The 26,278-nt window shown below is 52.0% G+C and overlaps 13 protein-coding genes across 13 annotated transcripts; 5 read left to right on the plus strand and 8 right to left on the minus strand.

The window, feature by feature from the left end:
- Positions 1-7: 7 nt before the first annotated feature.
- On the minus strand, positions 8-771 carry M436DRAFT_44825 (uncharacterized protein; the record flags this gene model as incomplete). The annotated part of the gene is made up of 3 exons (XM_013572469.1): positions 8-109; positions 166-510; positions 574-771. The coding sequence occupies 3 exons, from the start codon at positions 769-771 to the stop codon at positions 8-10; spliced, it is 645 nt and encodes a 214-aa protein (XP_013427923.1).
- Positions 772-1,714: 943 nt separating this feature from the next.
- Positions 1,715-2,976, minus strand: M436DRAFT_9156 (uncharacterized protein; the record flags this gene model as incomplete). The annotated part of the gene is made up of 3 exons (XM_013572367.1): positions 1,715-1,845; positions 1,904-2,132; positions 2,191-2,976. Coding segments are annotated over 3 exons (1,146 nt in total), but the record flags the coding sequence as incomplete, so codon positions are not given.
- Positions 2,977-3,466: 490 nt separating this feature from the next.
- Positions 3,467-5,428, plus strand: M436DRAFT_10729 (uncharacterized protein; the record flags this gene model as incomplete). The annotated part of the gene is made up of 6 exons (XM_013572372.2): positions 3,467-3,538; positions 3,592-3,768; positions 3,883-4,246; positions 4,299-4,454; positions 4,509-5,220; positions 5,263-5,428. Coding segments are annotated over 6 exons (1,647 nt in total), but the record flags the coding sequence as incomplete, so codon positions are not given.
- A 498-nt stretch (positions 5,429-5,926) lies between these two features.
- On the minus strand, positions 5,927-7,159 carry M436DRAFT_44929 (uncharacterized protein; the record flags this gene model as incomplete). The annotated part of the gene is made up of 2 exons (XM_013572490.1): positions 5,927-6,556; positions 6,611-7,159. Coding segments are annotated over 2 exons (1,179 nt in total), but the record flags the coding sequence as incomplete, so codon positions are not given.
- Positions 7,160-8,777: 1,618 nt separating this feature from the next.
- M436DRAFT_72222 (WD repeat domain phosphoinositide-interacting protein) lies at positions 8,778-10,085 on the plus strand (the record flags this gene model as incomplete). Its single annotated transcript, XM_013572742.1, has 1 exon — positions 8,778-10,085. The coding sequence occupies one exon, from the start codon at positions 8,778-8,780 to the stop codon at positions 10,083-10,085; it is 1,308 nt and encodes a 435-aa protein (XP_013428196.1).
- A 1,042-nt stretch (positions 10,086-11,127) lies between these two features.
- Positions 11,128-13,185, minus strand: M436DRAFT_45667 (uncharacterized protein; the record flags this gene model as incomplete). The annotated part of the gene is made up of 2 exons (XM_013572623.1): positions 11,128-13,008; positions 13,060-13,185. 2 exons carry the CDS (start codon positions 13,183-13,185, stop codon positions 11,128-11,130), a joined length of 2,007 nt encoding a protein of 668 aa, XP_013428077.1.
- Positions 13,186-13,560: 375 nt separating this feature from the next.
- M436DRAFT_72224 (uncharacterized protein) lies at positions 13,561-14,681 on the plus strand (the record flags this gene model as incomplete). The annotated part of the gene is made up of 2 exons (XM_013572743.1): positions 13,561-13,983; positions 14,040-14,681. 2 exons carry the CDS (start codon positions 13,561-13,563, stop codon positions 14,679-14,681), a joined length of 1,065 nt encoding a protein of 354 aa, XP_013428197.1.
- Positions 14,682-15,054: 373 nt separating this feature from the next.
- On the minus strand, positions 15,055-16,034 carry M436DRAFT_44701 (polysaccharide deacetylase; the record flags this gene model as incomplete). Its single annotated transcript, XM_013572447.1, has 2 exons — positions 15,055-15,342; positions 15,396-16,034. The coding sequence occupies 2 exons, from the start codon at positions 16,032-16,034 to the stop codon at positions 15,055-15,057; spliced, it is 927 nt and encodes a 308-aa protein (XP_013427901.1).
- Positions 16,035-16,707: 673 nt separating this feature from the next.
- Positions 16,708-17,987, plus strand: M436DRAFT_81245 (uncharacterized protein; the record flags this gene model as incomplete). The annotated part of the gene is made up of 4 exons (XM_013572821.1): positions 16,708-16,724; positions 16,782-16,821; positions 16,883-17,355; positions 17,414-17,987. The coding sequence occupies 4 exons, from the start codon at positions 16,708-16,710 to the stop codon at positions 17,985-17,987; spliced, it is 1,104 nt and encodes a 367-aa protein (XP_013428275.1).
- A 416-nt stretch (positions 17,988-18,403) lies between these two features.
- On the minus strand, positions 18,404-20,789 carry M436DRAFT_45508 (uncharacterized protein; the record flags this gene model as incomplete). The annotated part of the gene is made up of 4 exons (XM_013572592.1): positions 18,404-19,554; positions 19,612-19,953; positions 20,013-20,595; positions 20,682-20,789. 4 exons carry the CDS (start codon positions 20,787-20,789, stop codon positions 18,404-18,406), a joined length of 2,184 nt encoding a protein of 727 aa, XP_013428046.1.
- Positions 20,790-21,447: 658 nt separating this feature from the next.
- M436DRAFT_45305 (uncharacterized protein) lies at positions 21,448-22,950 on the minus strand (the record flags this gene model as incomplete). Its single annotated transcript, XM_013572558.1, has 4 exons — positions 21,448-22,015; positions 22,247-22,733; positions 22,787-22,844; positions 22,900-22,950. The coding sequence occupies 4 exons, from the start codon at positions 22,948-22,950 to the stop codon at positions 21,448-21,450; spliced, it is 1,164 nt and encodes a 387-aa protein (XP_013428012.1).
- Positions 22,951-23,589: 639 nt separating this feature from the next.
- M436DRAFT_81248 (60S ribosomal protein L6) lies at positions 23,590-24,455 on the plus strand (the record flags this gene model as incomplete). The annotated part of the gene is made up of 3 exons (XM_013572822.1): positions 23,590-23,691; positions 23,904-24,239; positions 24,303-24,455. The coding sequence occupies 3 exons, from the start codon at positions 23,590-23,592 to the stop codon at positions 24,453-24,455; spliced, it is 591 nt and encodes a 196-aa protein (XP_013428276.1).
- A 301-nt stretch (positions 24,456-24,756) lies between these two features.
- M436DRAFT_44632 (FAD dependent oxidoreductase) lies at positions 24,757-26,245 on the minus strand (the record flags this gene model as incomplete). Its single annotated transcript, XM_013572430.1, has 2 exons — positions 24,757-25,931; positions 25,993-26,245. 2 exons carry the CDS (start codon positions 26,243-26,245, stop codon positions 24,757-24,759), a joined length of 1,428 nt encoding a protein of 475 aa, XP_013427884.1.
- Positions 26,246-26,278: the final 33 nt, after the last annotated feature.

Genomic DNA, 26,278 nt, shown 5'->3' on the forward strand with positions numbered 1-26,278 from the left:
GTCAGATCTACAAGATCATAAGAGCACCGACCGACACGGACACGGCCGAGAACATGACCAATGCTAAGATATCACCGCCTCTGCCGCTCGCCATGGTTGAAGATGCACCCTGGAAATTCAAAATTAGTCAGGAAGCCGACACGTCTGGAACCGAACAATACTCACGGATGTGCTTGATGTGGAAGCAGCATTTTCTGAATTGGCTGCCGAACCAGAAGCCGTGGAAGAACCAGAAGCAGAAGCGGGTGTGGCAGCAGATAGCTTCTCGATACCAGCAGTCAGAACCACAGGCACACCAGCCAGGTCGCTGCCAGAGAAGCTCGTGGTGGTGATAATGTTTGTGTTCCTAGTCGTAACGCCGGGCACCTCGATGTCAACGCTGGCAGTAACCGTGCAGACAGCCAAGGACGTTCCACTGATATCGCAAGTCTCGGATGCAGTGAGCTCCACACCCATAGTCTCGGTGACATAGTTGAAGTCGAGGTGTGACGGGCCAATGGTGATTGTTTGCTTTAAGGCCTTGAATCAGTAATGCTCTTCCAGGGATATGGAGGTGTGTGAAGGAAATCTTACAGAAGCGGAGAGTGATCCACAGGCTGCAGCTGTGCACACGATTGCGTAGACGGTATCAGAAGGGCCGGCGGTGACGACTGAGCCAACATATGCCTGTCCAGCTCTAGTAGGTCCGCCCAGGAAGAGATTGACGGTCGAGCTTTCCTTTGCAAGAGCGCCCATGGCAGAAGCAGCCAGAACAGCAATAGAAGAACGCATCGTGATATCGACAGAACAAGTCTGATAGCAGTGGTGATGATAGTAGTAAGTATGAGGTAGACAGATATCGTTTTTGAAAGTGATCAAGACCCTACATCTAAGAAAACAGAGGAAAGAGAAATGGACGAATATATAATTACAGTAATCTCCATCTGAAGGATTCAAAAGACTTCCCATTCTAGAGACCGCCTGGCGCCAATTTCCGAAATTGATGGCAGCCGCAGCCACTCATGTCTCGGCATGCCTAGCGAGTAGACCTAGTCTCAAAGTCGGGAATTCTACAACCACTCAGACAAAGAGAGAGAAACACACTAAAAAACTTGAGGCAGGAGTAAGTCGATCTACTGGTAGCTACTCATTTCGCGAGCGAGGTATCTTCACGAATTGGGAAACAGGGGGGCACATGTGTCATGCGGTATAACGAAAGGATTGATCGACGAACCAGTGCCTTTGACTCTTGTTGTGTTCTTCCAGGCTTCCTTCTCGCAGATCAGGCAACCAAAAGGATCCCGAGAACCACATTTCTCCATCTCTCAGTCAACTTGGCATCTTCAAATTTCTTGGAAGCGCGTCAGTTTGGTGTATAGACAGGAAAATCATCGGCCGTAAAATAAAATAGTCCGAAAAGTGACTGCGGGGTATGGTTTGTGACCCTTCATGTCAGAATGAGAGCCCCTGCATGTCCAGCACTTGTGGCACTTTCAGGCACCTGCGAAGGGGCGTACCTGTACAATTATACCTTTACATGTGCCCAGCTAAAAGTGGCATGTTGTGCGCCTTGGACTCAGAAACACTGCCAGAACCATGGCGATCAAGTAGTTACAAGCAAGACATGGAAGCGTCTCAAAAAGAGACTCTAGTGACGAGGAAATCGTTCATGGAATTATGCAGTGGAAGATGGAAGAAGGGAAAAAGAAGAGTTGTGATATCATGTACGTTCCGCTTGTCCAAGCCGCAATGCCAGAAGAGCTCGTACATCCGTGACGTACTGCAGACCCTCGAGCAGAGGCACGAGATGCAAGAGGTCATTATCTGTGGGATCGCTTATCCAGCCTTCTATCGGGATTGCGTTGTCTAAAGTAAAATTGGTTAGAGACAAGAGTCGCAGTTATCAAAGAGGCAATCGACTCACCTTCGTGGAAAATATAGCTCATGGGGCTGTTGTCGAGAATCATGACTTTACTCAGATCAGGTTCGACTTGTGTCAGATCCTTGATGTATGCGCCATTGCGAAACGTGCAGTGCTGGCGGTAGTATCTGCCGCTAAAGTATTTGCGTTCGCGTTCGACCCAGTCAATGACAGGATCAGCGTATTCTTGCACAGATGCGGTAAAGACTATGAGATTGTACCATTTGCAAACCTGAGAATGATAGAGTCAGTGATTAAAAGGCAGAAATTGCAGAGAGATTAGTTCTCACCTTGCGCAGAAAGTCGTGACAGTATGGGCGCTCATGTACATAGTACAATATAGGAACCTGAGGGCCAAGAAGCATGCCGTTCCCTCCAATGGGACCGTGAAGCTTGACTTCGACCATATGACCAGTGCTCATTCTCCCACCTTTGGCCATACTGTGAATTAACGTCTCATCCAAGTCGATGATGAGGGTCTTCTTAGGAGGGTCGGGGTTATAGGACATGACGTAGGATGGCTGGCGGCGAGGTACTAGAGGTCTAGGAGGAGCAGGAGCACGTGGATACCTGAGCTTTGTGGCAGCCGAGTTTGAGGGAGACTTTAGAGAGTTCGCAACAGCGGCGACCTTGTCTTGCTCCGACTTGTCGGGATCCGAGGTGGCGCGTTGGCGTCTACGGCGCAGGGCATCTTCGTTGTTGTGAAGCTTGATGCGGATCGAACGTTTGGCAGGGGCTATCTCGTCTTTGTCGGCAGCAGATTTGGACCGAGTGTGGTGGGCAGGGCCTTTGTCATAGGATACAGATAGGTCCCCCTCTTCGTCGGAGGGTATGGAAGAAGCGATCGAGTCGACAGAGGTGCCCCGCGGGCGTGTATGAGGCTTCATGGGTGGAGTCGGGGCAGCGAACTCGGGCGGTTCGGGTGAGAATAAGCGGCGCATAGATCGCATGGGTATGAGTAGAGAGAAGGAGCCGTCTTCAGCATAGAATGCGGCGGCAAGGTATCTGAATGGAGCGAGAATAAAGTCGAGGATGAGGTTGAGGGTTGTGATGAGCATCGAGGATGGGCGCGTAGGACGACATGGCGACGGGGGCGAAGAAACACCTTGTGGTGGATTCGGCTTATCGAACGAGTCAAAGTAGGAGGTGTCGGGCTTCTCGGACTGGTCGGAGTGGTCGACATGGCTGTTGGCGTCGATGTTGGCGGTGCTGCCGTTGCGCGAGCGGGAGGGACTGGGTGTAGCAGCGGGCGTGGGCGGAGGACTGAGTCCCGACAGGATGTTGAGCGCGTTCATAGCAGGGGCATACCCCCAAGAGTCGCAGGTCAAGTCATGTACACGAGCGTGTCTATGCAGAGGGTAGGTATACGAGCAATCCAAGCCCATCACGTCGCTGCCGCCAAAACGTGGGGCGGCGCATGAGCTTCATGTCCACGTTCGTTCATGCCACTCTTGGCGCCTGCCGTCTTTGTCTTCTCGTTCCCACCACGACAGGAGACCACGAGTCGCCATGCCCAAAAGCCATGACGACCGCATAGCCCACAACTCTGTGCCACTGCTTCTGTCTCTCGTTGCATTACCCGCTGCCATTGCCCTTTGGTTCAGTGCCGTCTCGAGTCAAGTCCGCGAGCCGTATCTCGTATGCCCTGCTACAAATCCCTCATCAGACAACCAACTGACCAAATAATCCAGGATGAAGTTTTTCATGTCGGTCAGGTCCAACAATACTGTCGTGGTAACTACTGGCACTGGGATCCCAAAATAACAACTCCACCTGGTCTCTATGTCTTCTCCTTCATTTTTTATAAAATCACTGGCCGATGTGACCTGGATGCTCTGAGATTCATCAACGCTCTTTCCCTTTTCGCCGTCTTTTTCTTCCTTCTTCATACTGCTCCCCCTGTCTCTCCTCGCTCTGCAAAGCAATTACCCTCTGAAAAGTCGACTCTTTTTCTTCCTTTGGCCAATCTATGTCCCCAACAGATTCACTCTGCTCTCAACATCTGCCTGTTTCCACCTCTGTTCTTCTTCTGCGCTCTCTACTACACCGATGTTGCATCTACCCTGAGCGTCCTCCTGTTCACACGGCATTTGATCGAGAACAACTCTCGTGGCCCAAGTACCTTTTTCCAGGCTTGTGTGTCAATTCTTCTGGCCATCGTTTCTCTCTCCTTTCGCCAAACTAACATTTTCTGGGTGGGTGTCTTTCCGATCGCTTTACTCGCACTCGGCGCTCTACACAAGCATGTTGAGTCCACCAGACCAGGTAGTGGCAAGTCTGTCGTCCTGCATGCTTGGGCCAATGCCACTTTCTATGATCCTCAAATGCGTGATGCTATGCTGAATGGTTAGTCCCCGCGTCTTCCTTCTCGTCAATGTCTGAATCTGACTCGGTACAGATTTCTGGCTTACCTGCATCTCTACTGTCACATTGGTTTTGCGTGCTTTGTACTTTCCCCGTACATTGCTCAAGATCTTGCGACTAGTGTGGCCATATATCATAGTACTCGGGCTCTTTGGCTCCTTCGTTCTTTGGAACGGCTCAGTCGTCCTCGGTAGGTCATCGAACAGTTGTATCACTTTCTATGTTCTTACACTCTATCTTCCAGGTGACAAAGGAAATCATGTTGCCACGCTGCACCTGCCACAGATGCTCTACATCTGGGCATACACGAGCTTCTTCTCGATTGGTCTCACCTACCCCTTTGTCGCACAAGGACTGCTCTCCGTCTTTGCAGCCATTCCAATCGCCGCCGTGATGGAGCCGCTATTAATCTTCGGCAGACAAAAGTTTCTACCACGACCTGCAGTCCTCTTCGGTTTCGTCCTGGTCATGACAGTGACGATAAAGTTCAACACCATCGTACATCCTTTTACTCTTGCCGACAACAGACACTTTACCTTCTACGTCTTCCGCTATCTGCTCGCATACCCCTTTATCAAGTACCTCGCCATACCCGTGTACATGTCCTGCGCGTGGTCGGTCCTGCAAGCCCTCGGCGCACCCGCTCAAATGTGCGAAATCAAAGAAGACGAAAAGGACGATGGCAAAGGCATTGCATCAGGAAAACCACAGAGTGAATCAGAAGACGACGGCCAAGGCCAACTTCTCCGCCTCAACGACGCACCCTTTGGTGAGGGCAGCACCATCGGTTTCGTCCTCGTCTGGATCGGCGTATCTGCCCTCCAACTCATCACTGCACCTCTAGTGGAACCTCGCTACTTCATCCTACCATGGATCATGTGGCGCCTACGCGTTCCCCAATCTCACCCCGGAGCTTCACTCACCACCAGACCCACACATAAGAATTGGAAACAGTGGTGGAACAAAGAGAGACAGAGACGTGATATCGATCGGCAGAGTTGGGGCAATTGGTTTTACATTGTCCTTTGGGCTGAGCATGATCATAGGCTGTATCTCGAGACTCTGTGGTTTGGACTTATCAATGTGGTTGTGGGATATATCTTCTTGAACTGGGGCTTTGAGTGGCCGCAGGAGCCTGGCAAGACACAGAGGTTCATGTGGTAGTGATGACCATATACCAGCGAGGTATCCTTTCTCAGGTCCATCCTCCCCGTGTGCTGAAACTCTGTAACTCCTAGCCCAGTACGCTCCTCTCTTATGAAGGTGCAAAACACAATGTCCGCTGTGAGAAGAAACAGTGATTTCTAGATCAAAGATGAATCCAAAGAGAGCCTGGAGAACACCGCATCTCGATGGAATATGATCCAGTCCTTGAAGAACATTGTGCATTTCGATAGGTATACGTGTTACAACCCTTCGCACAAGGCGAGGATACTCGATACGCGATTTATCTCCCTAGGCAGGGTTGAGAACGATCACTCAACTGTGTTTCAACATCTACGTGAAAGAAGTCTAGAGTGTAATAGAGGAATACGAAAAGCGTAGTATTGTCAGAGCCAAGGCTGACAAGCAAGTTATTCTAAAAATGATTATCGACAAATTTGAAACATAATTCTATACATGTTGATTGGCATCGCCCATGACCATCAAGGCCAGAGTTTTTCACGCCTTCAGCGACGGATCAAGCGGTGTGCCTGATCGCGAGCCTTTCTTCGATGGAGGTCCGTTGTCGTCTGTCAAACCCAGCGCAGCACGTACGCGTGCGCCGCCTCGCTTGCGAAGTTCTCCAGTGACACCTCGTAGACATTCCGGTACCTCCTTGCCCATCTTGAGATAGCATAGTTTGAGGTTGCGGGCCTTGTCCTTGAGCTGGATTTGATTCCTGTCTTTGAGCACTTCGCTGACACTACCACCGCGGCCATACAAACTGAGGATCTGTGACCAGTGGGGCCCTTTGACTTCGGCCAGACCAGCCATCAGTGCGTCTTCCTCTTCTTGCTTCCAAGGCTGCCGTTGCGTGGCGCTACCGCCTGTCTTTGGCTTTGGCCGTGCTTTTGGTGAGGTCTTGGATTGGCCGATCTCGGGTGTTCCCTGGACTGCTCGTAACGGCGTAGGTTGCCGTTGAGTACTTTCCGCCAGTAGGCTGCTTTGATCTCCGAGACCATTGCTTTGATCTTGAGCACCAGCTAGCGGACTACTCAAGCTTCCAAATCTGCCTGATGACGGTGTTCCACGACTACCGGCTGCGTAGGATGGTGAGATGACTCCAGGTTGACTGATGGGAGTTCGTGCCTATACAGTGGTTAGTCTACGATTCATACATGTAACGACGAAGCAATGACTTACGGGATTGTTGATTATGGCCTCAACATTTTTGCTGAGTGCCACGGCAAATTCACGCAAGAAATCATGCCAACCATATTTCCGAGGCAAAGTCTGGTATGCATCGTATGATGGTTCGTCGAAGAGATATTGTTTCCTAGCGCGGGCTCTGTCAAGGAAGTCTTGTTCGCTAGGTGCGAGGGTAGGAGCATCTGGATGACGAGACAAGAGTTGATCCGCCAAGTCATTAGGGAACAGTTCGTCCAGCAAGGCTTCTGACGGGCCGTCATTGTTCATGAGAGCAGCGATGTATGCCTGTGTCTTCAGCTCGAGGAAGATGGTGCCCTGCCACTTAAGCAAGCGCTGGCCCGGACAGATGAAAGTTTCCATAAAACGGCAGTCTAGGTCGAAGAAGCTGATGTCGTGGCCTTCGAGGATGCTCGAGATGAAAATTGCACGGTTAGCTTTGCGTACAATTTCGTGCTGCGACGCAGTGAAAGCGGGCAAGGTGTGCATGTCAATGAAGACTGCACTTTTGGCGTAAACCTTGCGAGTTTGGTCAAAAAGAGTTCGCCTCGTGAAGTAGGCTTGACTTCCTTCATGGTCCCGACCCGCGGTGAGCAATAGGATGTCGTTCAATGAGCCCTTGGCAAGATTAAGAATGATCTGCGTAGACTGTGGGGATGATTAGCGGCAGGGCTGATGGGCTTATAGGGATACAACATACTAGATTGTCCAGAGTGGCTAGACTCTGCAACTTGAGGTGTTGGCTAGCATCAGCGCCGTAGACACATGGCTCGGCGGCCTGGTAGTTCCAGTTGTCAAGGACACTGCTGCTTGGACTGGGGCGGGGCTGCCACCAATCGGTGTTGGCAGAGTATGCGGCATTCTGCACGTGATCGGCGGGCATGTTGTAGTATTGCTGGGGAGTCTGAGGTAACGACTGAGGCTGAGGCTCAAGGCCCGGCTGGAGATGAGGCTGCGACGGCAGCGGGAGTGGTTGCGAGTGCTGGGGCAGGCGCTGGACGGGCAGGCCCCAGTACGAGGGCTGCTGCTGCTGCTGCTGCTGCTGCTGCTGCTGCTGCTGCTGCTGCTGCTGCTGGTACTGGTAGAGCGACTGGGTGGCAGCAGCGTGTGGGTGAGCCGAGTCGAAGTGCGGACGGGAGTGAGGGCTCGGATGGGTGGATGCGAGATGTGGGTGATATAGGGCAAATTCGGTGTCGGGCAGTCTGTTGTACAGGGCCAGAGGGTTGTTGTATGGCGGTCCAAGGTATGACGAGGGGTTCACGTAGGTGGTATGGGTCGTGTCGTTGCGGGCGCGCTTCTGCGACACGGGAAGGAGCGATTCTGGGTCGAAAAAGCTGGTCGAGACGTCGTCTCTGAGGCGCTTGATTCCATGGCCTTGGTCGAAGCCATGAGCGAGGGCTTCAAGGCGCGACAGGGCATTAGCGATGGTTCATCGGTCAAAGGAATCTCGCGCGCGCTCACCCGACATTCCTATGCTGTCTGAGCGGAACTCAACACCTGCGTCTAGGGCACCGACAGTGACAACCGATGAGCCCTAACAAAGCCCTGCGTTTGAATGAATACTGAGGGCGGCTTTTTTTCCGACGTTTGTCGTGTCTTGATGACTGCTGACGTTCTCCTGAAGTCGAAATCCATCGCTCCAGCAAGTCGTCTGTCACCCTGCCCACTGGCCCACAAAGGCGCACACCCGTGCACTTCACGGCGCTATCGGATAGCCGTATGCCTCGGATACCTAACCATCAACATGAATTCTTTCCATTGCAAAAACTACAGCTCCAAGCAGCATTCTACACAAGTTGCAGCGGCCGCGTTGTAGGGCACGATCCTGCAGTGTCTTATTAGTGCAACTATGTCAACTCAACCCTAAGTTCGTGGTGTGCCCACCTCTTAGGCTCACGAGGGCCAGTGACGAGGCTTTCCAGCAGGGCCAAGTAGGGTAAGCAGTGCCGAGTCATTTTCTGTGCGACTTGCTCGTGCCCTGACATGCGCTTTCCTGAACCAGCCCACCTTCCTAACGCGTCTGCCCTCGAACTGACGTGCAGCTCCTCCGACAAGCGTCAACTGACGTGCATATACCATTCCCAGACCCCAGACCATGGGCTCGGCCCTCCGTCCAATCACTCAGTATCACTAGATCCGGTCCGCATCCACCCTCGTCGTCGCCATGGCGCTCAACTACATCACCTTCAACCAGGACCACAGCTTCCTGGCCGTCGCAACCACCGATGGCATGCGCGTCTACTCGACCAATCCCTTCTCTCTTATCTTCCAAACCCCTCTGACCGAAAATGGCGCTTCCGGCGACATCGCCATCCTCGAGATGCTCTTCTCCACCTCGCTCGTTGCCATGATCCTGTCTCCGCGACTCTTGCGCATCGTCAACACAAAACGTCAGACCACTGTATGCGAGCTCACCTTTCCTGCCCGAGTCGGCGCCGTCAGACTCAATCGCAAGCGTCTTCTCGTCGTCATGGACGACCTCATGTTCGTCTACGATGTGTCCTCGATGAAGGTCCTCAAGGAAATCGTCACTCCCTCAAATCCTCAGGCCATCTGCGCTCTCTCTCCCGACTCTACAAACAACTACATTGCCTACCCCATGCGCAAGAAAGAATACACCTCACAGCCTGCTCCCACTCACGTGCCTCCGGCCGGCCCACGAGTCACTGAACCCATGGGTGGAGATGTCATGCTTTACAACGCCAACGACATGCAAGAAGTCAAGGTTATACCCGCTCACCAGGCCCCTCTGTCGTGCATGGCGATCAACAAAGAAGGCACTATGCTGGCTACCGCCTCAGAAAAGGGCACTGTCATCAGAGTCTTTGCCATCCCGTCCGCTCAGAAGCTCTACCAGTTCCGCAGGGGCAGCATGCCTGCTCGCATTCACTGCATGTCCTTCAACGAAGCAAGCACTTTGTTGTGTGTTTCTAGCGCTACCGAGACGGTCCATATTTTCCGCCTATCTACAGATAATGCTGTACCAGATTCAGGACTAGAAGCACCGTCCGATGCCCCTACAACGCCACAGCGCTACCCACGCCAACGCAGCGAAAGTCCCAACGACTCGTCTGATCCCTCGTCAAGCTCCATCCTCGGTGACTCTGCGGCAGACTCGCCTGCGAAACCTCTACGTTCTCCCGGCTGGATGTCTATGGTTCGTCGAACCTCGCAAAACGTGTCTACTACACTCGTCTCGCGTGCTGCAGGGTACTTGCCAAACGCTGTCACCGAAATTTGGGAGCCAGCTCGCGACTTTGCGTGGGTCAAGATACCTAAAGGTCGCAATGGCGCGCCTGTCAAAAGTGTAGTTGCCATGGGCGAGGCGGCTCCTGAGGTCATGGTTGCCACTAGCGAAGGCGACTTTTTAATCTACAACATTGACCTCGAGAGCGGAGGCGAGGGCCGTCTGGTCAGACAATACTCTGTCCGCGAAAGAAGTGAGACACATAGTGGTTTCAATGCCGATTAGAGTGCTGCGTCTCGAGACCACTTTGTAAATTCGACGGCCCGGCTTGTAGGCGGCTCACCAGTGGATGTCGAACGCGACCTTTTCAACCTGGCCATCTCGTCTCCCGCGTTTTCTCTGATCGAGCGCTCGTCCTCCTCCGACTCTTCTCTTGAATCCTCTTTCGAATCTCTTCTCGTTGCTCATTACACCGAGAACATCTCCTCCAAATGAGTAGCAGAGAGTCTTTTACTGCGTCTTTTCCTCTTTCTTTGTTTCCTTCTTTCTTTGTTTCTTTCTTTCTTAGCGACTGGCGTTATCGGGAGATCTTTGATGGATGCATCTGGGAATGGCGTTCTTTTTGTCCTCTCGTCTCTCGTCCCAGCCGACGAATGCTGACAGATCCACCGAGTCTTTGCTATTACTTTAACAATCTTTCTAACGTACTTTGTTCAGTTCGCTGTTTTTGACCTCGTCTGCTAGTGGCTATGGTCTCAGTGACATTCCACAAGAGGGCTCAGAACTTTATCTTTGTTCGGCCTTGTTGCCCTAACCGCCTGCCAAATCGGCAAAATGGTTGGTTTGTTGGTCAGACTGGGATAATCCTCTGCACCATCATGCTCCTCTCCGCCAGACAATTTCATTATGAAGTTCTTGGATGTGATAATAGATGGCTTCTTTAGACAATCGCTGTCGTACACATGACTTTTTTTTTTGATCATGTTTTGATCATGTTTTGACTATCACCCTGCCCGATGATGTCGAGTTTTCTGATCTTAACCACCGACCAAGCCCTATCCTTTACGAAATCGATTCTGTACAACGCACAGAGCAGCTAACCGTTGTTCTGATTGCGGATCGTATATGGGTATGCTCGGTCGCTCCACTGATCGACTGACCGACATGTCGTGAGAAAGCTAAAAGAAATCGAATGGGTGAACAATCGTGTGTTTATCTCAAAACATACGGCAAACCATCCCAACCCCTGCTTGAAACCAGAATCACCTCCCAAAAATCCCCCCAGAACACCAAACCAAAACCCAGAAATCGCGAAAAAGAAGAGCCATCAATTGCTCCAAAGCCCAGCCATCCACTCCCTGGCACCCGGATCCCTAGCCCAAGCAGCAACAGCAGCAGCAACCGCCAATCCAACCGGCAACGCCATCTCCTTAGCGTTCCTGACCACAACTTCCACAGCAGTCTCATTGATCACTGGATCCACAGGGGTATGATCAAAGATATGACGACGCTCAGCACCAGCAGGCACAGGAGATCGCACAGCAGCAGAGCGGCGAGCAGATTTCGGAGTCATGGGGTCATCGGCAATGTTAAAGCTCGAGGTAAACATGTCTTCGAGACCTGTGCCCTTTTCTGCGGCTTCCATGTCTGATTTCAAGGTCCACTTGCCGGGGTGTAGCTCAAAGTGATCTTTTGTTCTGTTTCTGTCCAAGCTGGACGTGTAGGCAGGAGTCGTGGGTTTGCGTGGTGAGTCTTCGTCTTCGTGATCGTCTACAACAGTAGGTTTCTTTGAAAGAGAGGGTACGCTAGCGGATGAGAGGCCCATCTTCTGGAAGAAGTCGCGTTGTTGGGAGAGAGGAGTTGGCTTGAACTGTGGTGGTGGCGGAGGGTTCCGTAGGCGATGTGCTGGTGACATGGGAGCTGGGGGTAGACGGCCAGTGAAAGGAGATTTCTCGCCAGTTGCCATGCTAGCGGCTGGACGCAAGAAGGGTGGGATAGCTGAGGCTGCTTGAGGTTGGGCAGTGTGGGTAGGTCTGATGGGCGACGACTGATTGATAGGCTCCCAATCCATAGAATCTGCCATGTCTTCACCAGGACCCGGAGATGGCGATGGCCGTGAGAATCGTGACAGTAGCGGCGATGCAGCCCGTGTCGCAGACCGCGTGACGCGATGAGACCCTAGGTTCTCAAGAGGGAATGGCTGTCGTGATGGAGACATGGTAGCGAGGTGAGGCGAGGCTTGACTTATAAAGTCATCGGTCGGCGGATGGAAACTTCCAGGCTCGATCAGAGGCTCCGTGCTAGCCTTCCATGAGACTCTTGGAGCAGAAGAGTAGGTGACAGTACGCAAAGAAGCGATTGTGGTCAGGACGACGAAAAGAACGGCGCACCCATGCATGGCCTTTGTGATATCGGTGGCCGACCCATCAATCCAAGGACTGCTTAGATACCACCAGGCGGTAGCTCTAAGAGCGAGGATTACGAACTGGTAACGGTAGAAATCAGCAAGACCGATTGCGTGGTGAGTTCGGTAAGGAAACCTGAGGCGGTCTTTGAAGGTCGGGTTCCACCACAGAAGCCAGAAACTGAGATACAAGGATTTCTTGACAAGGTTGATAAAGAGGTGAGCACAGCCAGGGGGTAAGAAGTGCAAGCGGAAGCCGTTGACCGAGCAGCCGACAAGCATCAGAGGAGTCAGATCGGCAACCTCCTCATTGTCTCCTGGGATGCCTAAGAAAGCCAGGGTGTGCCAGTAGGCCTGGAAGAGAGCACTGGCCCACCATGCTGCAGCGACGAGACTTAGAGCAGATATGGCAAGCGAGGACGAAGTATGAAGGTTGTTAAAGGCATGGGCTTTTGAACGTTCGAGGTTGCGAGTGAGGAAGTCGGCCTTTGCGACGTAGTTTGTCCTTTTCAGATGTTGCTCGACTCTCGGGGCGCATTTGGGGCAGACTTGGGGAAATCGGCGTTCAAGGTCTTTGCGATACTGCGGATACTCGGCTTCGTACTTGAGGTATTGCGGATGCGTGTCAGCAGGGAGGTACTCTGCGAGTAAGTTGGCAACCATGTGCTGGTTCTTGAGACATGTTTTGCAAAAAAGGTCGGAAGACTCGGGCTGGACGGGAGAAGTGGGTCGTTGGATCGAATTTGCAAAGGATGCAGGTGGTTTGGCATTGGGTGTAGCCGGAGGATCGGTAATGTCTCCATTCTGTAGCCAAGTCAGTGCTGATGGTTGGTACAAGAGCCGGAGTCGGCGCACAGAATCGAGGTGGTTCGGTGCTTCGCAGCTGGTGCAGACAAATTGTCGCGTGCGTCCATCCTTAACATGAGGTGATCGCATGCCGCAGTAGAAGCACCTCAGCCGAGGCGCGAGGAGACTCGGCATCTTGGAGGCGACTTGTGAGAAGGACGAAGGAGCGATCGTATATCGTGTGTCGCGTGTTGTGGATTAAGCTATCAGACGGGCAGGCGCGTGTCTCGAGTCTCAGGTGGGGAACGGCGGCATGGTTGCTTCTACGACACAGGCTCGAGACCGAGTGGCTGGCGAAAAGGTGCACAAGTGGTTCTTGTCAGGCAGTCTGTCTCTTGAAATGGCTGTAGACATTCTCGAACGCTCGGCTAACAACCAAATAGCAACCCGCGCTTGGCGTGCACCTGCAGCGTCGGAGGAGACGGCGTTTGGCCGCAAATTCACTGCCCGCAGCCAGACACTCGACTCTACTCGACTCCATCGACGCCCACCTACGTCAATCACATCGCAATGCAAAAGGTCGTCCAGCGAAGGGTAGCCGCCGAGCATCAGGCTCTGCGCCGCGCTGCAAAGCAAAGGAGCAAGGTCGACAACGGAAAGGAATGGGGTGCCCGCTACCAGCTTGTCTCGCGCAACAAGCAAGAGACTGTCTACTTCAAGGAGGAAAAGTTCCGCAGACGCGAGGAGTACCAAGTTGGTCCTCTGCTCGCCCCCAGACGCGACACTGGCCACATCAAGGACACATACGGCACCGTCGACCCCAGCGTCATCCAGATCCCAAAGCTCCACTGGACCCAGTACAAGCACTTCAAGTGCCCCTTCGCTGCCGGCGACAGAGTTTTGATCACAAAGGGCAAGGATGCTGGCAAGATTGGAGCCATCTCTGAAGTCTCACGGGAAAGCGGTTACGCCCGCATCACAGACTTGCGAAAGGTATCCACGCACAAAACTTCCGCCACTGCCAACACCAGTGCTAACACCACCACAAGGCTGATTTCTTCGTCCCCGAATACGTGCGCAAGGAGAACCAGGACAACCGCCCAATTGTACAACAATCGATGCCCATCCCCTGGGACGAGCTCAAACTCGTCTATCCTCTTCGCGACCAGACCACCGGTACCTTCGAAGACGTCGTTCTGGACAAGGTCGATTTGCGCGTTGCTGGATGGGTAGAGCACAAGAACGGCCTCCGCAAATACGCCAGGGGCCAACGATTCCTCCCTGGTACAAAGACTCCTCTCCCATGGCCCGCCATCGAGGATCCGGAAAAACCTGAGGGCTACGACGACGACACTCTTCGTATTTCCGTCGACGAAACCACTCACCGCCCTTACTTGCTCCAACCACCAATGCCCATGTCGGTCATCGACGAGCTGAGAAACAAGTACTCCATCTTCCGTTCCCGCCACGAGCCTGCATACATTGCCCAGAAGCAGGCCCAGGACCGCGCCGCACAACACAAGCAGAACCTCGCCCGTCTGGTTTCTACTCCTCTTGCCGAGCTGAAAGAGCAACAGCGACAGGAGAAACTCGCAAACCCCCTCGAGCTTACCGAGGAGCAGCTTGCCAGAATTGGAGAGGTCATGGCCCAGGAGAAGCAGAACGCCATCAACAAAATCTCCCAGCAATAAGCTTGTTGCTTGTATTATGGATTACATGTGGTTTGCATCGACGCGGCGTTTTTTTGGCTTCTTCTCCTGTAAAATTACACCCCCTTGTCTATATTTATCTGCCTCAAGAATATTCAGGCAAAAAAAGAATTTCAATATCTCGCGAGAACCTTCCCCATGGAAAGAGTACCCGGCGCTCATCTCTCCTACGAAGGTCTGGAATACAATGCTCGCTATAAAAAGGCACAGTGATGTCTAGATCAAAGATGAACCCAAAGAGAGCATTAAAGAACACTGCATCTTGATGGATACGATCCAGTCTTTAAGAACATTGTTCATTTTGATGGGTAGCTAGCTGCGTTACAACCCTTTGCACACGGAGAGGGAGAATCTTCTATGTTTTCGCAAACTCAGTTGCGATTTGCTCGTAGGTGCAAAACTCGACCTCATCGCCAAACGACTGCAACCAGCTCAAGAACCGTTGAATCATGCCAATCACATGTGCCATTCCAGAAGTGTCTGGGTGGAGGACGAGAGCGAAAATGGTCATATCCTCCCTTCCATCCTCGACCTCGCTCTTCAGCCATTCGAAACGATCCATCCACATGCGTTCGATCAGACGAACATCGACAAAGCCCTGAGAATTTGGAACGTTGGGGAAGAATTGCATAGGAGTCATATCCTGTGTCTTCATCAGCCAGAAACATCATATACAGTTCAGTCGGAGCAACCAACCTCCATGTACCAATTACAAGGTATCTCGACCAAAGTGCTTTTTTCCAGCCTCAAAAAGTCCTTGGAGGGTTTCATCCAGCTGCTAGCCTCCTTGTCCGGAGAAAACTCAATCGTGTTGAGTTTATCCACTTCCTTTGGTAAGAAGTATGGCATACTGTCCAGGTGGGCAAGACTCGAATCCCAGAGAAAGCCATGCTCTTGTAGTAGTCTTACTGTTCGTTCTTGGATCTGGTATAGCGGTGCTCTGTAGCCTCTAGGTTTCTTTCCTGTCAAATTCTCCACCAGCCCTATCGTCTTTACCAAAACATCTCTTTCTTGTTGTGCAGTCATTTGCGTGCTTCCTTCGTGGGAGTAACCGTGTAATGCTATCTCAGCACCCGAGTCTACAATTTGCTTTGCTTGCTCAGGGAATGTCTCTAGCGAGTGGCCAGGAATACACCAAGTCACTTTGTCAGAGATTGCCAAGCGAGAGAATACTTTGAGCAGGCGCGAAACACCGACGTAGCCGCTAAAGTAGCCCGAGGATATATCGGCCATATTGTTATCGGGATGCTGGGATGTGCCTAGCCAGCCAGAGATAGCGTCAAAGTCGATGGACAGGACGATTTTGATCTTTTGCTTGGGAGTAGTGGAGGCCATGTTGAAGTTATGCTTGTGTATGTGTTCAAAAGGAGATTGAAGAGAGAAATAGAAACAAGACTTGGACGGCACCTACGCTTTATAGCTATCTGGAAGAAGTGGTTGCTTTTGGCATGCAAGGTTGATATAGGTATCGAGGCCTAAAGGGGAAGGTGCAACCGGACGAGCACTCTACGTACTGAATTTTATCACTACTACCTACTCTCATATCAACCATAAGGCGAAGATGAAGCCATCACGGTGCACAGTTCTTTGTAGTTGATAACTACAGCCACTGCGAGCCCCTGATAAGATGGTTTCCTCGTGGGCTCTCTATGGATGCTTCCTCTTCACTAAGAAGATTGTGCATTTCTATGATTGTCGGCGTGGCGGAATTTCGCACACGGGGAAGACGTCCGTGGGTGCATCAGTCTGTCAAGGTAGCAGGGTCATCACGATACACAGTGCTTTCAGGAGCTCGAGCAATTCTGGTTCCGATGTCAAAATTCATTACATCGCGTGAATAAAAGGAAAACGAGAGCGATAGGGAAGTGCTTGTCGGAGGCGGGGGGGAGTGTCGCGCCGAAATTCATCCGGCGGCCGTCGAGACTTTTCATATTGACAACGACAGCAAAGTTGGGGAGAGAACATAGCGCACCGCTTCGTACGCAATACACATCTCCATATCGCAATAATGGCAGAGACTGTAGTGTAAGCCCCAAATGCTCGAGTACGATTTCTACGAACCCAAGACTGACACAGGAGCAGCAACGAGACCATCCTGCGCGAAGTGCGCGTTGACGCCCTGGTATGCGACCCACGATAACCACAGGATCAAAGAGAGGACAAGAGTTGACAGAAGGGAATAGGTCGTCATGCGCATCATCAAGCACAGCTCGCAGGTCTTCCCCAGCATCGCAACTGGTTCTCTGGTCGGTCTGGACATCGAGGGTCAACTGCAGGTCACCAACTCTTTCAACATGCCCCAAGTCGACGGCGGCGCTACCGTAGGAGATGCCAACGACGCACAACTCGCCGCTCAAATTGCTGCTCCCCGCGCAAAGGCCAACATCGCATACCAGACCGAGATGATCCGCATGCTGCGCGAAGTCAGCGTTGACGCCCAGAGCGTTGGTTGGTACATGAGCGCCAGCATGGGCAACTTTGTCAGCCTTGCCGCCATCGAGAACCAGTTCTACTACCAGAAGGAGCCCAACGAGCGCACCGTTACTCTGGTCCACGATGTCAGCCGTAGCTCCCAGGGCAGCCTCAACCTCCGTGCCTACCGTCTGTCTCCTCAGTTCATCGCCGCCTACAAGGAGGGCAAGTTCACCACCGAGAGGTGAGAATACATAACAATACATTCACTTCAACCTGTCATACTGACTCGTGGCCCACAGCCTGCAAAAGAGCGGTCTCCGCTACCAGGACATCTTCACCGAGCTGCCCGTTGTCGTCTACAACTCGCACCTCCTCACCTCTTTCCTCCACCAGCTGCCTACTCCTCCCCCAAGCAAAGCTCTGAACTTCCCTCCCAGCCTCGCCACCCTCGAGCAAGACCCTTCGCTCAACACCCTCCCCCTGGCACCCAACTTCGACTCGCTCGACCTCTCAATCGACCCCTTCCTCGAGAAGACCTGCGACCTCCTCCTCGACAGCATAGAGACTCACCACACCGAACTGAACAACTACCAATTCTACCAGCGTTCGCTCGCCCGTGAACAAGCCAAGATCACCCAATGGCAAGCGAAGCGCAAGGCCGAGAACGCCAGCCGTACCGCCACAAAGCAGCCCTTGTTGCCCGAGGACGAGTGGCAGAAGCTCTTCAAGCTGCCCCAGGAGCCCTCAAGACTCGAGACTCTTGTCAACAGCCGTCAAGTCGAACAATACTCCCGCCAGGTCGATGCCTTCACCGCCTCCATCTCCGCAAAGATGTTCGCCGTCAAGTCAAACCTTGTCCCCAGCGATGATTAGATCCGGATGTTGTAGATACCGGAGAATCCTCGAAAAAGAGAGAAACACAAAAGCATTTCTTCTGCGAAAGATATCCGGGCATTGATGTGTGGGCAAATGATTTTTGGTTCAAGAAAAGACTGGCGTTTTACGGAGCGAACCCTTTCCAAAAAAAAGAAGAAGATCATACAAATCTGTGACACAACAAGAAAGCGCGGATACTTTGGGCACATTTCTGTAGGCTTTTTAGACACACGACGCAGGCACATGAGTGATTAATGAATTCTTTTTTCAACTTCAGGTGCTGTTCTCATCACGACAGACAGTTGTGAGATACCTTGACTCGGTATAGGAAATGATACTCAGCATCTTCAGATCTCGAACAAGACCAAGCATAGAAACGTAACAGGCAAGTACACCATTACTCGTTCTTTCCTTCATCCGTGTTTCAACCCATCCAGATATGCCACCAACCTCTTCTTGATGATAACACCGACCAATCTGCCCGTACCCTCTTCGGTCACCATCAAATGCCTCAATCCCAACTTCCCAAACATCTCAACCGCATATTCCATCGGTGCCTTTGCACACACACTCATCGGAGTACGGTCCACAAAACTCGAGAGGTCAAACTCGCCTTCCTCCGCATTACCCAACAATCTCACTTCTGCATCTTTGGGATACAACTCTCCTAGCTTGCGCAGTCCAAAGCTGAGTTCGCCTTCTGCGAGATAGCCTTGCAGTATATTGTTGTTTTGAACCAACACAAGACCTGCATCCATGAGACCTCTGCTTTCGAGCTGGACGAGTTTCTCCTGCAGTACTTCGCGTTTGACCTTGTTGGTCGCAGGCACATGGATGGTGATTTGCTCCATTGTGTGCTCTGGAGGAATCAATTCTTCGACAAGCACATCGGCCATCTGGATGTAGCCGAGACTGTGATCAAGGTCCAGGAAAGGATGACCCAGCACGTTTTGAGCTAGATCGTATACTCCTTCTTTACCCAACGAGTCGGCTACCCATTTGGCAACGAGGATCGCTACCATGTGTGGGAGCACGTAGTCGAGTTCTCCGGTGAGTTCGAACATGATGACGCAGAGAGACAAGGTCATTCTGCTGACTCCAGCCAAAAATGCAGCTGCACCCACCATGGCGAAGATGCCTGGAGAAATACCACCGACATATTGACCCAGAAGGCGACCAAACAGTGCACCCGCATCCAGAGCAGGAATGATCACCCCTGAGGGCACTTTGATGCCAAAAGTGATGATCGTAAGTACCAATTTAGCCAACGTGCCGTACACCAGCCAACCCACATATCCCCAATTACCATCTTCGCGAGCTTCATTCTGACATACCCAAGACTCTGCTGAATTCTCGGTTCTGCAGTCCACGAGCAGAGTCTTGATTATCATATCACCAGGCTCGCGGATCAAAGGGTTAGGATATTGGAGTAACGCTGTGGCGAGGACGATCAGGAAGACCTCGAAGACTGGGTGATTCTTTATAATGGCGTATTTGCGGAAGGTTTTGCTCCAGAGGAAGTTCAGTTTGCAGAAGACACCGCCGAAGATGCCGCCTGCAATGCCTGTTTTGATAACTCGTCAGCAGATGCGGGTGCAATTTGTGAGTACAGGAGCCTTACCAAGCACAACAAACACCAGATAGTGCACCGCACTATAACTCGTGCCATAGTTGGTTTCAAACAGTACCAATTTGCCAGTGCCCGTAGGATTGAGTTCCTTCAACACCATAGCAGCAACAGCACTGCAGAGAAAAGCTCTCCACAGCACTTTTCTCGGAAAGTAAGTGCTGATTTCCTCGTAACTGAACAACACACCTCCAATAGGTGCACCAAATGCCACGGACAAGCCAGCTGCACAGGCTGCACTCAGCATCTCTCTCATCTTGCGTTCATTATCGCGGTATTTGGGGAAGAAATTGGCGACGAGGTAGCCCACACAGGTGGAGATGTGGACGAATGGACCTGATTGTAAACCCACGTCAATTCGACTCCATCACAACAAGAGCAATGGATGTACTTACCTTCTTTGCCCAAACACATGCCCGTAGAAACAGCAAAAACAGCGCCCACGGCCTTGACCACCAACACCTTCAACGACAAAAAATCCGGAATCACAAACCCGCCGAGTATGGTCTTGATCTCTGGAATCCCCGAGCCAGCAGCCATATACATCGTCTTCCCCGCCACTGCTTCCGTGTCTCCAGAGTCGCTGGTATTGGCAGAGGGCAAAGCACCCTTCGTCAACATCGTCACCCCAGCACTGACAAGTCCAAACGCCAATGCAAAAGCAACATACACCCCAAAACTAGCAGCGTACTCATCACCCCAAGTTTTGAAATCCGGGCATGAAGTCGCAGGCTCAGAGGCAGAGGTGGAAGAAGCACAGCAGGCTTCGCGAGTGTAGAAAGGGTTTGTGGTGCAGTGTCCCAGTTTCCAATCACTGACTGTAGCGGCGGCAACGTCGACGAGGTAGGCTACGCATGCTGTGAGTGCGCCAATGACTGCTGCTGCTATCCAGCCTGATGACGCGTCGAACAGAGCAAGTGATTTTCCTTTGAGATTTTTCTTGTTGTGGATGTTGCGAAGGCGGTAGGAATCTTTGACCTATATGCAGCACGATTATCAGTTCTACGCCTTTCTAGCTGGTAGGGGAGATGGAAGAAGAAGACAGAGCAACACAAAAGACTTACAAGATCATGCAACCAATCTATAGTGGTATAATCATTGTAAGCCAGTCTTTCTCCTACTGTACTGCTTGCCAAAGCCTGCTCGTCAACACTGGTGTGGCTTTTGACCATCGAACTCGCCGCATCGTCTTTTTGCATCAGTCTACTGAGGCGACGATCTGGAGCTCGTTCGGGATCGAGCAGAGGAGTGTTTTCGTCCGACATTTCTGCTCTCCCAAGTAATCGGAAAACACGAAATCGATCTGTTGAGATGTCAAGAGGACCTACCGTTCTTATCGTTGTAACCACACACTTATCATCCCCTGTGGTTGCTGCGATATTTGATGCACATGGGCGTCATTGCTACCGCAAAAGCATATCTACCGACTTCGTGAGTCTGGCCTGGAGCGGTACCTCCAAAGTCGTTATCAGTGTATCAGCAGCATATCAGTGGTGAGAGACGCCACGAGATAAGAAATACAGATTAGGCGGCATGAGGTTGTGGAACGGGAATGCGCGGCGTGATGGTCAATCATCGTAGATCATGCAGAGTACAACCCAAGTGTTCCATTCTCGACTTGACGGGTAGAATGAGTGTGGAAGGGGTGTTTGTTTGAGTTGCGAGGCTGAGTGGGTGGCATGGTGTGGGGATGGACTTGACTTTGTCAACATGGGGATTTGGCAACGATCTTCAGACTGGTGCCAATATTCATATTATTATCAACATGGAACAGCGAGTCGCGTCAAGAACCGACCGCAAGTCTGCAGAGGTCTATTAGAGAGTTGAAGCTTACTTCTTCTGCTCTTGAACACCCTTCTTTACACCCTCGACGAAGGCTTCCACAGCCTCGCCGCCACCAAGCGGCACACTACCACCCTTGACCATACCGCCGTTCTGAACCTTGACACCGAGAGCTTCCGAGACCATCGGAAGACCACCGTCTCGCAATGCGAATGTTAAACTGCCCAGACTTTGGTTCAATTGAGGTGAGCGAAGGACTCGCTGTAGCAGCTCACGCTTCTGCTCAGTGGCCATAGCTTCAATAGCAGCGCGTGCGGTTGCCTCACTGGGCTCTGCAGATGAGGTGGTGGAGGCAGATTCTTGAGCGAGCAGGAATAGCGATGGAGGCAGGTACATGCACAATGCATCGATTTGCTCAGGCGAAGTTGACGACAGCCAGGGGATGGTGTTGTTGGTTGATAGGAGCTCGGAGAGAGTGGTGAAGGGTCGATCGTAGGACGATTGTTGCTGTTGCTGTTGCTGTTGTTGTTGTTGTTGTTGTTGTGCACCCATCGATGAGCCTTGGAGGGATCTGAGGAAGTTTTGAACAGCGTCGTTGGCATCGCCGGGAGGAGCACTACAAGGCACGAGACACATCAGCCTACATGGTCTTGAAGATCGCAGTGACATGAATGCTTGTCTGATGATGGCTCAGATACATGCTACCTCGCAATGCAGATATACCAATGCTCATGCAATTTTGAGGGTATTCAGTCCCTTGCAACGCCTTTCCCCACCTCCAAATAGTCTTGTCTAAGAGGAGAATACAACCAAAATCAGAATCGTGAAAGAAAAGGAGGAAACCTACGCTCTGCCACCATCGGCTCCGCCTTCACGGCTGGCTTCGCCCTCTTCCCTAGCATCTGCGCCAGTTGCGTCTGCACCGGCACCGCCACTGCCCTGTCTGTGGTGTTCAGGCTGGACGTCTTCCATGTCGACATCGTCACCGTTCTCGTCGTCATCATCATCGCCGCCTCTCAGACGCTGGATCTCGAAACCGACATCGACTTCTTCGCCAGCGAGGATGTTGTTGATGATTTCGCCATAACGCTTGTCTCTTGAGCTGAACCAGCTTGCATCGCCACTAGCGTGTTGTGATTTGGATTGAAGCCAGAAGAAGTGGCGTTGCGAAGATGACGAGAACTTGAGCATGTAAATGCGGCCATTTGTGGGCGAGTTTGTATCGGTGGTGCCAGTGTAAGGAGTGAAGGTAGCATCGCCGGGGAACATGATCAAGTCGAGCTCGGGGGATGTGGGAGGGGCGGAACGAGGGCGCCAGCAAAAGTGTACGAGCTCTAAGGGCACTCGGTCAGTGGAAATTGATGATGTGAAGGGCGAGATAAGAGACCATCTTCTTCGTAGAGGTAGAGGTAGCCGGGAGTGGCATCAGGCTTGACCTTTTTGCCCTGCGATGCGCATTAGATGGGAAGCTCGAAACATGTTTGGAGAGTATGAGCATACGTTTACGTCGCACTGGCCGGCCTTGAATGTGATGAGAGCGTCGGTAGCCATGGTCAATATAGACGGATGGCTAGTGAGTTGATGGATGTGATGAAAGGTAAATAGCACAGAATGCTGCGGTGATGGATTGCTAGAGATGGACTTGCGATGACGCTGGCTGTGTTTGGAGCTTGACAATCATCGGCCCTTGCCAAACGCCGATCGCACCCAGCGGTTTCCTCAGTCACTGCAAAGGAACATGCGAAGGACAACAAGCCTGCACTCATATCAAGCATTGTTGCATTCAGAGATTGAATATCAAATCAGACAGAAAGGCCAACGGAAGGCTTGACAACGGAATCTCATCGATGATGTATAAACATAAGCGGCAAGAGCTGTGTCAGTGAAATCTTCAGTGGCACCCGCCACTTCCAAGTCATTTGAGCAGAGTAGAAATACCACACCTACCTACTGCTTGACTTCAAAGTGATCTTCTTCTGCCTCTGTAATCAAAAAACCAAAGTCAAGACGAATGCGAATGGATAGGGACTTTATCGATGGATGGTCCTGATTGCGCGCACAGACCGCCCTTGGCGTTGCCCACAGTCTCGCTTCCTGGATTTTGGTGTTCAAGCCCACCGACCGAGTTCGAATTCCGTTCTGCGAAGACGACACGAGATTTCATCAACGACCACCGCCAATCCCGCCAAAATGTCCACCAAGCAGTTCCAACAGGGTGAGCGTGTCATCCCTGCTGCCGCAGAGAAGGCCCCCAAGTACTACCAGGCCGAGGACGACAGCCAGGCTAAGAAGGTATGCAACACTTTGCGACCGCACAACGCCGACACACATACACACACACACCCACCCGCGAGAGAACGAGCAGAAAGAGTTGGACATGATCAGGGAATACACTATTGCGCGCACACCAGACTTACGGCCATTGTTGCGCTCTTCTCTCGCGTTCCGCCCGTTCTTGTACACATACAAGGGACCACAGTCCGCTGACAAGTCCTCCTCTGCAGGTCCGCAAGACCCAGCACCCTTGCAAGCCCCGTGCCTCCCTCCAGCCCGGTACCGTCTTGATCCTCCTCGCCGGTCGTTTCCGTGGCAAGCGCGTTGTTCTCCTCAAGAACCTCGCCCAGGGTGTCCTCCTCGTCACCGGTCCATTCAAGGTCAACGGTGTCCCTCTCAGACGCGTCAACGCCCGCTACGTTATCGCAACAAGCACCAAGGTTGACATCTCCGGCATTGACTCGTCGGTCGTTGAGAAGGTTGGTGGCGACGCCTACTTCGCCAGAGAGAAGAAGTCGAAGGCCAAGGGTGAGGACGCTTTCTTCAAGCAGGGCGAGAAGCCCGAGGTAAGACAACTCCGCCAAAACATTGCATTGCGACATGCCCAAATACTGATACAACCCCTACAGGCCAAGAAGGTCGCCTCCGGCCGCGCCGAGGACCAGAAGTCCGTCGACCGCGCCATTCTCTCCAGCCTCAAGAAGGAGCCTTTCCTCATCTCCTACCTCGGCTCCACCTTCAGCCTCAGATCGGGCGACAAGCCCCACGAGATGGTCTTCTAAGCGATTTGACTACGACACACACAAATGGACTTTGGTTGCGGTCAATGAATGGAACGGGCGCGTGGTGAGCAATATTACTGCGGCGCTTTGAATGTTACACCCCCCCAAAAATCGGACATGGGCTTGTTCTTTTTTCTCCCCCCGTTACAAAAGGCACTGCGACTTTCTTATAAAAACATGAAAATCATTGCTCAGAGGCTTCCAAAATATCATGTCCGAGGCGCGCATAGTGCCGCAACGACTTTTTTTTCTATCTTTCATAACCGCTTTCCAGTCTCCGTCGTCGAATCGTCACGTTACGTTACTTGTTTACAGCCGATCGATCGTTAAACAGAGCCTCGCCAGGCGCACGCATATCCAACCTCCCCTGGAATCTCTTCTCGAACCTCTGAGCAGTCACCACAAGCGCCTTTGGGAACCACTCTACATCTCCGTCTTCCTCCATCATGCCGACCAGCGCCTGTGCAGATTTGAGACACATCACCATGCCGTGACCGTTGAAACTAGCACACATGAAGACACCAGGCATGTTGGGCATTGCTCCAACATACGGTAGGCCATCAGCACTAGTACCCATGACCCCTGACCATTCCTTGACGATCCTCCCTTCCTTTGCGTCAGATCCCCAGTTGTGCCCGAAGCACCTCGCTGTGCAATCGTAAAGGTAGGTCGAAATGTCCTTGTTCAAGTCTGTATCCAAGGTGTTTCCAAATTCGGATGCGCCGCCGTTGGGCAGCTCTCGCAATCCACCACCAATGATGATCGTGCCGGCGTCTGGCGTTCCTGACGGTCGAGTGATCATGTATTCGTATCCATGGCTGTAGATGAAAGAGTAAGTCGCATCCAAGCCAGGCAATCTAGACCCCGGTCTCTGTGCTGTAATTTGCCCGCGCAGAGGAACAATGATACCCTGCATCTGCGGCAACAAATGTGCGGTATACCCATTCGTGGCTATCACCAAGTTGGCAGTCTGGACCTTGCCTCTTGCCGTCTGTGCCATCCATCTCGGCGACTGTGGGTTGAAGTTGTCCGCTTGCTTGATAGCATCGACTGGCGTGTTATTTTGTAAGTTCAGACCCTTCTCCAGACAGTGCTTTAGTATCCCAATGGTAAAGCGATACGAACTTATACTCCCACCTTCATACACAAACGCTCCTAGAGCATCGGGAGTATGATATCTCGCCTTTGCTTCTTCAGCAGACAAGATCTCATACTTTGCAGCTGGGTCATCAGTACCCATGGTTTCTTGCATTCTGGCAATGGCTTTTTTGCCCTTTGCGAGGTTTCCGGCATCGTAGATGATGTCTACGGTATCGCAGGGTGTGGATGCACAATCGATGTTCAGTTCGCGGGCTAATGAATGGGTTGCTGTGATATTGGCGTATGCGAGACGAGCGATTTTGGTGGCGTCTTCGAGGCCGTGTTCGGCTTCGTGGTCGAGGAAACTACGATAATTCGCTGCTTTTGTGTGACCACCTGAACACATCCCCATCAGTCTATTGCTAAACCGGTCTTGGGAAGCACAACTAATTCTTACCGTTTCGACCTGTGGCTCCACTGCAGGCTTGTCTCGCCTCTAGCATCAAGATGCTGCTGCCAGGTTTTATTTCAAGAAGATTGTAGGCAATAGATGCACCACTAATGCCACTGCCGATGATGATGTAGTCGACATATTCTGGTAGATGTTCTGTGCTTTGTAAATCCGCTATCTCATCTGGCGGGTCTTGCCAATACGATGTGGTTGGATTTGGCAGTGGTAAGGTGACGGGTATTTTGGCTCTTTCTTCCATGACGAGACAATTTATGCGGGATCAGGTTGCAAG

This window comes from Aureobasidium namibiae (assembly GCF_000721765.1).
Source record: "Aureobasidium namibiae CBS 147.97 unplaced genomic scaffold scaffold_7, whole genome shotgun sequence".
NCBI classification, from domain to species: Eukaryota; Fungi; Ascomycota; class Dothideomycetes; order Dothideales; family Saccotheciaceae; genus Aureobasidium; species Aureobasidium namibiae.